This window comes from Rhinopithecus roxellana, chromosome 16, assembly GCF_007565055.1.
Source record: "Rhinopithecus roxellana isolate Shanxi Qingling chromosome 16, ASM756505v1, whole genome shotgun sequence".
Taxonomy (NCBI): Eukaryota; Metazoa; Chordata; class Mammalia; order Primates; family Cercopithecidae; genus Rhinopithecus; species Rhinopithecus roxellana.
This window is the reverse complement of record NC_044564.1, coordinates 50,036,006-50,050,776: the sequence shown is the minus strand read 5'-3', so window position 1 is coordinate 50,050,776 and position 14,771 is coordinate 50,036,006. Positions and strand designations below refer to the sequence as shown.

Here is a 14,771-nt window from a genome sequence, read left to right as displayed (position 1 = left end):
ACAACCTAAATAGATCATGTTTGTACGTAAAGACTCCAGTAGACTTTGGAAATTTTGTTAACAGGCACGTGGATAAGCACTGCCTGTGTGATGTCATCTCAAACCACTCTCCTCTAAACTAGATGTGGAGCCGTGGCCAGTGCTGTAGACTGCTCAAGTGCCCCCACCTGCCCACCATCCCTGCAGGAGCACCCAGATGTCCTCACCTTGATCCTGCTTACGGCTTCCTGGGCCTGCATCATGCGCACGTTTTTGGAAGGAGTTTTGTCTGAGAGCAGCTGGGTGGAGCCAAGGTAATTGGCAGCAAAAATGATTCCATCGATCAAGTCTTCGGGGTCACAGGGTCCCGGAACTGTAACACACAGAGCCACAGTGAGGGAAGCCATCCTGGGGCGGGGCCTGCCAACCCCCTCAATGTCACATTACCCCTCTTCCATGTCTCACCGCTGGCACAGGTGAGGCAGAGCCAACCTCCTGGTCTAAGGCATCTCTCTGTGTCTATCTGCACCCACACCTCATTTTCAAATAGAAGGCACAGTTTCTAGAATAATTTGCTTCTCTAAAACCATTTACCATGGAAAGTGATGCAAATATTTACTTAAATATGGAACATAAAATTCACCAATAAAGCATACTGTTTCTCCTGTTAGACTGAGCTCTTAGGGGACAAAGACCATGTCATATTCACCTCTGACTCTCTTGTGTCTTACTGTCACCCAGGAGGTATCAACTAGATGTTTGCTAGATAAATGGTTAAGTAACTAGATGACTGCCTTTTTAGAAAAGCTTTTTACAGCAATTCCTATTACTTGCCCCCTGTTCATATCTCTTCCTCCATTTAATCCATAATGGAAGAAACAAATTTATAGATCAGAAAATTAGGATATCTGTTTCAGAATGTCTGGATTCCTGTAATGGCTTCTGACCTCAATTGTGCAAGACACATAACATGACCTCAAAGCCACGGTCCCATGCTGTCAATCTTGTTCACTTACAGGGTATAATGTTCTTGGCCTGTGCCTACACACAGACAGATTCCAAGGAAAATCAAATTTTCTGTTCTAATTTACCAGCCTTTTAAGTCAAACCTGTTTTAAATATTTTAATTGGGGGCACCTGATTCTAACCACAATTAGAATTGTAATTCTAATTGTAAGCCCTAACTCGAAATTAAAACATGTCTGTGATTAACATATAACTGTATAACAGTCCACTTAAAAAGGCATTTTAATCTGCAATTGAAACATACATATTTTATTTTCTTTCTTTTTTTTGAGACAGGGTCTCACTCTCTTGCTCAGGCTGAAGTACAGTGGTGTGATCTCGGCTCACTGCAACCTCTGCCTCCCAGGTTCAAGGGATACTCCCACCTCAGCCTCCCAAGTGGCTGAAACTACAGGCACTACCATGCTTGACTAATTTTTGTAGTTTTTGTAGAGATGGAGTTTTGCCATGTTGCCCAGGCTGGTCTTGGACTCCTGGGCTCAAGCAATTTGCCCGCCTCAGCCTCCCAAAGTGCTGAGATTATAGGCATGAACCACCACGCCCGGCCCTGTGTATTTTATTTGCCTTGAGTGGTACATCTGGGGAGACTAAAATATACATTTTAACCCACTACTAAAACCTCAGGGTCTTAAATTAGATAACTTGTAATGGAAACAATTTGCTTTTTCCTCTTGGAAGGCTAATCTGAAATGCTTTTTATTTTTACCCTTAAACATGAAGCTCATCTTGAGTTTACACAGCTGCTTCCTGTGCTGAACTACTTATCAGAGTACAGATGTAAAATAATCTACTCATTTATCTAAAACTAAGGTGGTGCTCGAAACAAAGAAATTAAAAGTGTTTTAGGAAGGGCTTTCACAAAACATCTACGTAGTAATTAAATAAGGAAGCCTGTTATTTGTCTTATTCTCCATTTTTACAAGCAAAACTTCGAGGCTAACACTGTGAGTGGTACACAGACAAATCTGCCTCCACTACTTATCAGTAATTCACACTCTACTCAACAGCCACAGGGGCCTGCTCTGAATCTTTTATAGATGTGAGATGGATTTGGGCTATATATGATATACAGGTTCAGTTGTATGGCAGGCAAGCATATAAAATAATACATGAACAGGTCTGAATCCACATTACACTTTATATAAAGTAAAAGATTGTCAGTTCTTCCATGATAAGTTCCTGGTGATGCATTTCAGTGTTATTGAAACATAATCATTATTGCCAACCAGATATGGAGAAGAAAGATCTCATCTGGGAAATGAACTTTAAAAGTCTTCCATCTATTTTTAAAAAATCAACGTTAAAAGAAAAACAAAAACTACCTTCTCTACGGGACTTGTAACATCATACATTCTTCTCTGAGTTGGCGCTACGGGTGCTATTCACTGAGAAGGTCCCTTTTTGACTACAGTAAGTGTGGGTATGGGGAAATGTTTAAAAGCAATCCAAATTATATTTAAATGACTGTAGAAATGCCAAGCAGCCAAGACACACAAATATCAGACCTAAACACATTTTGAGATATGATCTTATTGCCATTTATCCTTTCAGGAAATTGAATATAATTGAATGTCACTGTCACCGCATCACACCCAGAAAAATAAAAGCCCCAATTTCATAAATTCACTTTGGGCTCAGTGCTAGGATATTCTTACAAAGTTAAAAAAAATTAAACCCTTAATGATCCTGTGTCAGAGAACTGCAAGTTTTCTCTTGGCCTTTCAGAACGTGGTTTCCCTTTAGTGCTGCCTTTGGGTTGCTCTGTGGATGAGGGAGCGCACACGTGACATCCTCACACTCAGGCTAACATTGAGCCTGAAAAATCTCTAGGCCAGGGGGACGAATATGAAGAAGGGAGCTTTCAAACTTCAGAAAACTTCCCAGAGTGCTCTCACAGAATTTCAGAGCCTCACAAAAATGATGCAAATAATTTACAGATGACTGAAGAGAGAAACCTGAGTAACTAAACCAAAACTGTGAGCTTGTCCTGGGCTTTGAGCCCAAGGGTTCATGAAGGTTTATGAGCCCCGGTAACCCTTTCCCAGGCAGTGGAACACAATGACTGTTCACGCACAGGATCCAAAGTCCAGACACACCCTCAGAGAGATATCTGGGCATTCTCTGGCCTCCAGAAAAGCCTCCTTCAAGGAAATGGTGATGCACCCAGGTAGACCCTCAGCACCACCTCTAGCCAGAGAGTTGAGTGCCTCTTTGTGAATGAGAAATGATGCCTGATTTGGTGCCCCATTTGGATGGTATAATCTCCAGCTGGAGTGCAGAGCTTGGCTGAACTTTGGCCCCACTTGGCCTCTGAGTACGTGCCCTTGTACAGTGAGTAACCTGCACAACCAGGTGTGGCAGCCCCACAAAGACACCGGTTTCCAGAGAGAAGTATGGTGCCAGCCTGCCAATTCATAGCCTGGCTCTGCACTGCCAACTGTGGGATCTTGGGCAAGTTATAATCTTGATGCCTCAGTTGTCTCATTATAACATGGGGATAATAATAAAACTCATTTCACAGGATTGATGTGAGGATTCAGTTAGTTATTACATGGGAGGTGCTTAGAACAGAACCCGGCAGAGTAAGCATGCGGTAACCGCTACTATTACTAGCTCATCCACAGAATAGATGAAACTTGCTGGGAAGGTTTTTCTTATTAAAAAAGACCAAAATTTCTGCCTTAATGTTCACTCCCACTTGAATTTTTCTTATTGAATGTACGGGGTGCACAGGGACAGAATAAGGAGACTTGGGGTTTTGATCCAGTGTGACCACTGCTAAGCTGCACGACACTGGGTAAAACCCACAGCTTCGACTCCAATTTCAGAGTCCTCATCCACATAATAGGCAAAGACGGGAGGAGGATTTTTGAGAGGCTCCCAGCTATCACCCTTTTGAGTCTAAGATTCTAAGACTGTTAACACTGTGAATAAGTGACTTTATGGCCTTTCTTCCCTTCTATTGTCTTATATCTCAGTGCTTCATATGCCCCAATACTAAAAGATTCATGAATGACTCAGTGCTCAATATTTTCTTTTCAGCTCTTACCTTCAACGTAGGTTGGGAATGAAGCCAAGCTTTTTCTTGACTGTAATTAAGACAAAGAGGTTTCAAAAAGAGCAAAGTATAATGAAATATGCATTAACACAATCATCCATGCAACATGAAAAACAAACACATCATCAGTGGCAGTTACCAGTTACTGATCATTTTTAGTTAGAGAAAGTAAAGTGCAGATAAACATGCATTTATTAGAAAAGGTTACCTAAAACCCAGAATAGTCCATTCATATTTTAGATAACCTAGAAATCTTACACTTCACAATCAGAGAGGTATTTGCCAACTAAAAAACAATCCCACAGACAAAAATCTCTAACAACAACAATAAAAAGGGCACAATTTGTAGTCTTAAGGATCTGCATTTCCATGTGAAAAACTGATTAGTGAAAGCACCAACGTTATGACTATATGTTGAAATTAAGAATTCTCTTAGAGAAATTTATTTTACTCTTTGTCACAGTGATCTCTCACTGTGCTAAAAATGGGTGCTAGAGGTTTTTAAAATCTCTTCCTTTCATCTCCTACTGATTTATTTTAGTTGAAAAACTCCATTATATAAATCATTATTGTGTGTTTTCTGAATAAGAACACAATAATGGAGTAAATTCCAGTAAACCCTGGAATTTCTTCTGCATCTCAGAGCAAAGGTCAGTGTTCTCACAGCACTGTTGGAAGCAGAGATTATGAGCTAGACACCTTTTAGAGCCTGACTAGATGGCAGCTTAACTGCCTGCTCTGAGAGGAGCAAAACTCACCATACGTTCCTTTCAGAAGCAGATGTCCTAGATGTAACACTGACTGAGATAAGAGAAAGAAATTCACCCCTGCTTCTGCCAGTAGAATTTGTAGCTGGTGTGTCTGGACCAGGGTGATACAAGCATCACAGGAGAGTGGAGAGCTATTGTTAAAGACAAGTCCCTAAAATGCATAGAAGGTAAGATTTGCATGGCCAAGAATTTCATTGCTGAGAACCTACCCAGTCTTAGGTGATTATTTAAATGCATGACTTTAAGAGGAAAGATATCTGGCACTGAATAGCTATTGGATAGGCTGACCTGCATAGATGGTAGACTCTGGGGTGCCTGGCAGGTTGGATGAGGAAAGCGCCCTAGTTGAGTGTTGGGATGTCATTTGGAGCAACTCCCTAACCTAGCACTTAACACTTAGCACTTAACCTAGCTCTTTCCTTGGAGGACGGGAATGGCAAAGGGATGATAACTTAGTTAATACTTGGACAACAGTCTAAAAATAGTAGTTTTAATTGTTTTGTGAAAAATTGGGGCAGTTGAAGAAACCTAGTTATAAGACTCCAGGTCAATTCAGGATAATGACAATTCAACACTAATCACACAATAATATATTGTACAGGGCAGCTTTTCAGTAAACCCGCTGCATGTGTGCTCACTGAGATGAAATGGCTCTGCACACCAAAGTAGGTGGGTTTCTAGTCCACCAGAAATGAAAAGTTACTGGCTAGTAATGCATTTATGGGAAAATGCACACCAAATAAAAGCCAGGATATGTGGACAGGGGGAAAGAGAACTCCAGTTTCAGCAGTGCTTTACGTTAATTGTATTTTCCACTTACCTAAGTGAGAAGATAGGCCCAGTTGAGGGCCGGCAGCCAAATCTATCTAGTTCAGATTGGTTTAAAGAAAAAAAAAAAAAAACCCTCATAACTTCATGTTATGCAGATGGAAGCTAGTATCTTCATAGGGGCCAAAAACTTTTAAGTTATTATTTCCCAACCATTTCCCTACCCTTGTCCCAAGTAACTAGAGCCTGGGGTAATGAGAGTTTGTTTAATCAAAATTGCTTAGCCTCCAGGTACATCTAAGAAGTCAATTCACATTTTCTTGCTCTATTTGGATACTTTTCTGAATGCTAATCTCAAAGACAGTGTCCAGATTGTAGCAGAAGCTACAAAAGAATTACTTTAGTCTATAGCTCTAAAAGCTGCCATTTTATTAAGAGCTACAACAGACAGCATTTGGTACATTCACTTATTCTCTACTCATGAGCTCACGACTAGCTTTCTTAGTCTCTGGGGTGGTAAGATTTTTTTTTTTTTTTTTTTTTTGAAGAGTTTTGTGAAATGAAAGAATCTCTATTGCACACAAATAGGATTTTCATCATCATTTCTAAGGATATGCAGAAACGTGAGCAAAGTCTTGAGGGACTGAGAAACTAACAAATTTGCCTTATTATATCTGAAGCATAATCAAATGCTGAATATTTAGATGTCTGGTTAGCCCTTTATTTCACACGACTGAGATGAACATCTGCTGATCCTTAACTTTCAAGAATAAATAAAGCTCCATTTAAAAAGTTAAAGGCTAAGATCTTTGGGATTTGTGTTTGGGGGTCACACAAATCGACTCATAGGCAGAACTTGGAGGCACAGTTGGGCAACTGGAACAATGACAGACAAGCTACCTTGTCCATGTAGTCTATGGCCTGTGAACACTTTCTACTCTGGGAGTGGCAGATCTTGGCAGTTAAGAGCGTGGGTTCCCATGAGCTCTGGATTTGAATCCTGGCTGACCACTTGTGAGCTCTACAATCTCAGGTAAGTTACTCAACCTCTTAGCTTCTTCAACCAGCAAATGAGGACAATGATACCTACCTCACAGAATTATTTTAAGAATTAAATGAGACACTATCTGTGATTTTTCTCAGCCCAGTTCCTGGAACATTGTCAATGCTCAAGAATGATAATGCTCATTACTGTTATCATCATGGCACCTGTCCTTTTTTTCTTCTTACTATGCGTTCTCACCCAACCATGTGATGTAAGAATGAAGCAAACTGTGGAGCAGTGGAACAGCAGAAACTGTGCCCCGTCACTCCTGCTTCAAATGGCCAAGGGTCTGAGGTTCAAGACCAGAGGAGGCCTAAGTATATTTCTAGTCTAAATTCTAATGTTGGTCATTTCAGAGATGGTCTATCTTTGATTGTTTGGTTTAATATGAACAGATTAATAAAAATACTTTTCCTTTGCATATTTCATGGCAAATATATGTGTATTCAAGGGTACCTCAAGGGTAAATTTTAACTAAGACTCCCTTTAAAAGCAATCTGCCACTCAGTTTAAAACAGAGATTGTTTTTTTCATTGCATTTAACATAAAATTATCAGCAAAATGAGGGAAAAGGAAACCATCGTTCATCATGTGGTTTACCTCTTTAACACATCTCCTCAGTGTTGATGAGGGAGCAGCTATATTTAGAGTGAGCTGAGCCCACACACAGACTATGGCGCAGACCAACATTTACTTGATGTTGGCTCATTAGCAGGTGTGAGTGGCAGTTCACTCGTTGTAAAAGGACCCTGGGTACAGGAGAAGGCAGTGTCTCCCCTCTGGGGCTGCCCTTTCTCAGCTCCAGGCACCTCAGTGGGAGAAAGCAGCATCTTCTCACTGAAATGTTCCACATAAGCAAGGAGACCACAGAATTTGTTGTCCAAAAGGGATACTTTAGAGCTGCACTGTCTGGCAGTCTGCAGCCACACGTGGCTATTTAAGTTAATTAAAATGGGATAAAATGAAAACTTCAGTTCCTCAGTTACACTGGCCACATTTCCAGGGTTTGACAGGCACATGAGGCTAATGACTACCACAGTGGACAGGGCAGAAGTGGAACATTTCCAGCATCGTAGAAAGTTCTCACAGACAGCACCGCACCAGCAAGAGAGAAGGGCGCGCTCATAAGACGGGCTGCCTGGACAACAGGCGTGGACTGGAACCACACCCTAGGTAAACTGGGAACATATGGCCAGTCTATTCTTATGAAAGATATCGCATTTGGGCCTGAAATAAATGGGCGTTTAAGAAACTAACATATTTCCCAAAGCACACAGCAACTGCAAGTCCTGGCATGTAACGCCAGGAGGAAAGATGCTGTATGTGGAGTTTTTGGTATCCAAGGTCAAGTGCTGTTCAACAGCACTTCCTGCAATGATGCAAATGCTCTGTAATTCACCCTCTCCAATACAGTATCCACCACTGACAGCCATCACAGGTGGCTACTGAGCACATGAAATGTGGCTACTGTGCTTGAGGAAATAAACTTTTCATTTTATTCATTAATTAGACACCTGCAGCCAGTGGCTATCAAACTGGAAGACATGGCTTTAACAGGTGAACTGTACACTGGAGAGGAGAAATCAGGATTGTTTTTACCAGGGTAATGTGGGTCAGGAGCACTGTAGAATGCTGTATTAGGAAGCACAGAGCAATATTAGAGTAAAGCAAAGTGGCCCGATGGCTTTGGTAACAAAACAGCACCCTACCTCTTTATTTGTGGAGGCTTCTGCGGGGTCACTGGGGTGAAGAGGTGTGCCTGATGACTCTGCACCCAAGGGTGAGGAGCTGCCAGGAGACGGAGACTAGAACACAGCAAGAGGAAACACAGTAAGAACTTGAGAGACTTGGCAGACACTTGGGCGCGGGAAAGGGGCCGGGAGAGAGAAGCAAAGCAGAACACAACCGAACAGACACTGCAGTGGGGAGAAAACCTCTTAGAAAGGAGCTGCCAACTGTATATAAAACACTTGTGGTTTTCAAGCTTTCTTTTTCAAGTCCTGCTATGCTTTCAAAGGAGATTTCATAGCTCTGGGCTGTTATTTCCCTTAGGCCAAATGTCGAAAGAAAATACAGAAAAGGTTGAATATCAAAAGTCCTAAATGAATTGAGCTAAGGATATTACACAAATATGTTTAAAACATCTTTTTTTCTTACTGACGAAGCCAAATATTTAGGGCATCAAATGTCTTATAAAATTGCCTGCCCCAAATGATCCAAATGAAAAGTAAAAATTAAAACACACATTTTTAAAGAGGCAGCTGGGCCTGATTTTGATGACTAGAAACCATACCACCTGTATTTTCCTAGTCAATTCAGATTTCAAATATTTCTGATTTAGTCTACAGGCTATTGAAAATTCAGAGAAATTTCAGCATTTTAGCATCTGAACACTACCTTGGATGCTCTTAGAACAGTTCAAAAATCCTTTGTCAAACAGTGTATCAGAAAATAAGGCTTATAAACGTAATCCAGCATATAAACAGAACCAAAAACAAAAACCACATGATTATCTCAATAGATGCAGAAAAGGCCTTTGACAAAATTCAACAACCCTTCATGCTAAAATCTCTCAATAAATTCAGTATTGATGGAACGTATCTCAAAATAATAAGAGTTATTTATGACAAACCCATAGCCAATATCATACTGAATGGGCAAAAACTGGAAGCATTCCCTTTGAAAACTGGCACAAGACAGGGATGCCCTCTCTCACCACTGCTATTCAACATAGTGTCGGAAGTTCTGGCCAGGGCAATCAGGCAGGAGAAAGAAAGAAAGGGTATTCAATTAGGAAAAGAGGAAGTCAAATTGTCCCTGTTTGCAGATGATATGATTGTATATTTAGAAAACCCCATCATCTCAGCCCAAAATCTCCTTAAGCTGATAAGCAACTTCAGCAAAGTCTCAGGATACAAAATCAATGTGCAAAAATCACAAGCATTCTTATACACCAATAACAGACAAACAGAAGCCAAATCATGAGTGAACTCCTATTCACAATTGCTTCAAATAGAATAAAATACCTAGGAATCCAACTTATAAGGGATGTAAAGGACCTCTTCAAAGTGAACTACAAACCACTGCTCAATGAAATAAAAGAGGACACAAACAAATGGAAGAATGTTCCATGCTCATGGATAGGAAGAATCAATATCATGAAAATGGCCATACTGCCCAAGGTAATTTATAGATTCAATGCCATCCCCACTAAGCTACCAATGACTTTCTTCACAGAACTGGAAAAAACTAAAGTTCATATGGAACCAAAAAAGACGCCTACATTGCCAAGACAATCCTAAGCCAAAAGAACAAAGCTGGAGGCATCATGCTATTTGACCTCAAACTATACTACAAGGCTACAGTAACCAAAACAGCATGGTACTGGTACCAAAACAGAGATACAGACCAGTGGAACAGAACAGAGCCCTCATAAATAATACCACACATCTATAGCCATCTGATCTTTGACAACCCTGACAAAAACAAGAAATGGGGAAAGGATTCCCTATTTAATAAATGGTGCTGGGAAAACTGGCTAGCCATAAGTAGAAAGCTGAAACTGGATCCCTTCCTTACACCTTATACCAAAATTAATTCAAGATGGATTAGAGACTTAAATGTTAGACCTAAAACCATAAAACCCCTTGAAGAAAACCTAGGCAACCTATGTCCATTCAGGACATAGGCATGGGCAAGGACTTCATGTCTAAAACACCAAAAGCAATGGCAACAAAAGCCAAAATTGACAAATGGCATCTAATTAAACTAAAGAGCTTCTGCACAGCAAAAGAAACTACCATCAGAGTGAACAGGCAACCTACAGAATGGGAGAACATTTTTGCAATCTACTCATCTGACAAAGCGCTAATATCCAGAACCTACAAAGAACTCAAACAAATTTACAAGAGAAAAAAACCCCATCAAAAAGTGGGCAAAAGATATGAACAGACATTTCTCAAAAGAAGACATTTATGCAGCCAACAGACACATGAAAAAATGCTCATCATCACTGGTCATTAGAGAAATGCAAATCAAAACCACAATGAGATACCATCTCATGCCAGTTAGAATGGCGATCATTAAAAAGTCAGGAAACAACAGGTGCTGGAGAGGATGTGGAGAAACAGGAACACTTTTACACTGTTGGTGGGACTGTAAACTAGTTCAACCATTGTGGAACACAGTGTGGCGATTCCTCAAGGATCTAGAACTAGAAATACCATTTGACCCAGCCACCCCATTACTGGGTATATACCTAACAGATTATAAATCATGCTGCTATAAAGACACAAGCACACATATGTTTATTGTGGCACTATTCACAATAGCAAAGACTTGGAACCAACCCAAATGTTCATCAATGACAGACTGGATAAAGAAAATGTGTTACATATATACCATGGAATACTATGCAGCCATAAAAAAGGATGAGTTCATGTCCTTTGTAGGGACAAGGATGCAGCTGGAAACCATCATTCTCAGGAAACTATAGCAAGAACAGAAAACCAAACACTGCATGTTCTCACTCACAGGTGGGAATTGAACAATGAGAACACTTGGACACAGGAAGGGGAATATCACACACCAGGGTCTGTCATGGGGTGGGGGGAAAGGGGGAGGGATAGCATTAGGAGATATACCTAATGTAAATGATGAGTTAACGGGTGCAGCACACCAACATGGCACATGTATACATATGTAACAAACCTGCACGTTGTGCACATGTACCCTAGAACTTAAAGTATAATAATGAAAAAAAAAAAAAGAAAGAAAGAAAAATCGGCTCAGGGAGAATGGCCTGGTTGGGTGTGGTATTGCCTGGGCTGATGGGACCCCAGCTCCCTGTGCAGGCAGGCCCCGCTAGATGTGAATAGGAAGCTCCCAGGTCAGTGTACACAGAAGGTGCTCCATAAATATCTTCTGAATGGATGGGCAAATAAAACAAGCAAGCACAGGGATGGGACTGATATAGGCCCGGAAAACACTCCTCGGCCTATAGCCAAACATTGTTGTGTGCTCCTGAAATCTTGGGAGATGAAAGGCATCTTCAGGTGAGCCACAGAGATGCTTAAGAATTCTGCAGCAATGGTCCTCTTAGAGGAAGGCTATGCTGCTTCACAGTCTGTTGGCAATGTTTGACAAAAGGCATAAAACGCAGAGAAAAACCCAACACAGATGTATTCCCTCAGGAAGCGTGAGGATGTGAGTCTGGGCAAAGGAAGCAAAATAACCCTAGTCCTTGCTTGAACCCATGTCTGATCTCTCGGGACCAGCCCCCTTGGGGAAGCTGAGGCATAGAGACATCAGTAAAATATCTTCATGGAAAGGGAGAATGTTTCACACAGAAACGGTGCCGGTGTTGGGGTGGCGGGGGCACGCTGATAGACAAGGGGGAGCTTGGTGAGCATTGTGTGAAACAAACAAACAAAAATAAACCTTTTCCAAAAAGTCTGAATTATGGAAAATATAGGGGGCCACAAATGAACAGAAAGACAATGCAGTGAAATTCATTTCATTTCAGATGAAGCAGTTGTATGATCCCAGCCTAATGCTGTGAGACTTGAATTTGTTTCTTGTGATCCCATACACCTGATTCTAGGCAGGGAGGTGAGGACAACGAAAGAACTCCTTAAATGTTCACACGCAGACATCAGACACTCTGTGAGGAAGCCAAGAGTGCAGGTCCAGGGTAACAGCTGGCATAAAGAACCCCAGGCCCCGTAGCCCTTGGCTGCAATAAAGTAGCCCCGCATGCCTTCAAGAAGAAACACATACAACTTTTATTTGGCACCAAAGGTGCGTATTTGCTGATTTTGCTCTCTGGCTGACTCCAAATTAATGTAGTAAAGTCTTCATGAGAAGTTAATGCCTTTAAATTTCCCCAGTTTTTCAGATCTGAAGAGCTTCTTCGGATATGCACGATTCTATTTTTTCCCCCAAGTAATTTTCTGTCACAAAGATTTTAAGGGTCTGGCCCCCAGGGAACCTGGTGTAGCTGGATTTTCTTTAACTGCATGGTTTGAGGGCTGTATCACACCTTCATTAAAAACAATCCTCCAGAGAGTCTCACATTTCCTATTTCTCAATTGCTCTAAATCTTCTCAAAATAAATTCTTTACAACATTATGGGCACCTGATGATCTTAGGATGATGTAAGAAGACAGGTTACACAGACAGTGAGCAGGGGCATGGAAGAGGGAGCCCAGACCCCACAGTAAAGTGAGGTGACTGCTGCTGAGTACCCAAATGGAATAGGGGGAGGGGGCACAAATGAGCCTGCAGTGGACACCGCCCTTGCAGAGGCTCTGGTTGGACCCACACCCACCACATCAGGGACTGCTTCCCCGCAGACCCCGGGTGCTCCTGCCTTTGGCATGTGCTTGAGCTAATTCAAGTTTCCTTCCGTTGGCATGTGCAATTAATCACCTCCACCTAGAAAGTTCACCCTCATTCTTTCCTATGTTCAATGTTCAGCTCAAAAGCAGTCATCTTGCTGAAGCTTCCACAGACCCTATTCACAGTACATTCCTTTTCTCCACAGCCATGTGCCATGCTGTGTAATTATCTGTTCACGTTACGCGTTATGCCCCTTCTCCCCCAAGAGCTTTCAGGAGGTAGGGACCTTGTCTTGTTCATGTTCATCCTCCAACTGCCTCACCTTGGGTCTTGTAAACAGTAGGCACTCAGTAAATGTTTACTGAATAAATGGCTTCAATTTATTCTAGCTTTACAGTGTTTTCCAGCTTGCATAGGAAGCAGATATGTTACAGATACACCCAATGCTTTCTTCACTTTTCAGTGGCCAATGGTAGGCCCTTTTCTGATACAGCATCCCTCTGGTGTTGTGTGTAGAACATTCAATACGCAGTTTTTTTACACTAAAAAACATTTTTTTTTTTTGGTACAGACAGGTTCTCGTTATGTTGCCCAGGCAGGTCTTGAACTCCTGGGCTCAAGCAATCCTCCTGCCTCGGCCTCCAAAAACACTGGGGTTACAGGTGTGAGCTGCTGTGGCTGGCCTCAATCTGCATTTTGAATTAGAGAAATGGTCTTTGCCTTTGATGACTGTCACCTGGGCTCCAAGGACACTCTTTTGATGCAGAAAGCTGTCCCCAAATGAGAGAGGACTCTATCCAATGGAAGCCTAAAAATCACCACATCATTGTCTAAATGTCAAGGGTGGACAAACAGCTTCAAAACAGACATGGCCCCATGAAGCCTAAACAATGGTGTTAGTGTTTAGCTCATCTCAAATGTCTGCTTTACAAGACCTTTGTCCATTATGTCCAACTTCCACCTTGATATACTCTTAAAAATGGAGGAAAAAAACAGAAATTATATAATACTGTTAACTTTCAAAGAATACATTGCAGGCAAAATTTAGGCAATGAAATATGATAGAAAAAGTAAAACTGTTGTCACATATATCCCTCTCTGGAGTCTCATGCCTTCTGGGCCACTGGATGGATATCCAATTTTAAGCAAATGAGACCATTTGCTTGTGAGGGTGGGACGTAAATGCAGGGTCAAGAGTTTACAAAGGTAAGTGCCGAACCCAGAAGTCTATCTAGGATGCAGTGCGCAGAGATGACTCACCAACAACTCCCTGTTCTACATAATTACAAGGTCTCCTTAAGCTAACAACTCATCTTCTGCAGATAATGTTCTAGTAGATTCTCTATAGCTACCATCTAAGTTTTACTACCACAGCTCTGGGATTCCACAGAGCAAAGCTTTCAGCCTCAAGACCAGGTTCCTGAATCCCAGACAAGAAATGTATCATCCTGTCCATTGGCACTGGAGCCAGAGGTGGGTAAAGGATATAAAAGTATCCCATGGCAAAGTTGATCGTTCATTTTAATTCTTTTTTTTTTTTTTTTGGGAGACAGAGTTTCACTCTTTTTGCCCAGGCTGGAGTGCAGTGGTGTGATCTCAGCTCACTGCAACCTCTGCCTCCTGGGTTCAAGTGATTCTCCTGCCTTATCCTCCCAAGTAGCTGGGACTACAGATGCACACCACCACGCCCAGCTAATTTTTGTATTCTTGGTAGAGATGAGGTTTCATCGTGTTGGCCAGGCTAGTCTCAAACTCCTGACCTCAAGTGATCCACCCACCTTGGCCT

The 14,771-nt window shown here is 41.6% G+C and overlaps 1 protein-coding gene across 1 annotated transcript in view; it reads right to left on the bottom strand.

Moving 5' to 3' along the window:
- Nucleotides 1–14,771, bottom strand: part of APBA1 (amyloid beta precursor protein binding family A member 1) — a 228,613-nt gene that overhangs the window by 34,103 nt on the left and 179,739 nt on the right. Inside the window, exons 3-5 of the mRNA XM_010362954.2 lie at nucleotides 8,356–8,451; nucleotides 4,055–4,094; nucleotides 207–352 (exon numbers count right to left, since the gene is read on the bottom strand). Of these exons, the coding sequence (XP_010361256.1) occupies nucleotides 207–352; nucleotides 4,055–4,094; nucleotides 8,356–8,451 (282 nt within the window). The remainder of the gene's footprint in view (nucleotides 1–206; nucleotides 353–4,054; nucleotides 4,095–8,355; nucleotides 8,452–14,771) is intronic.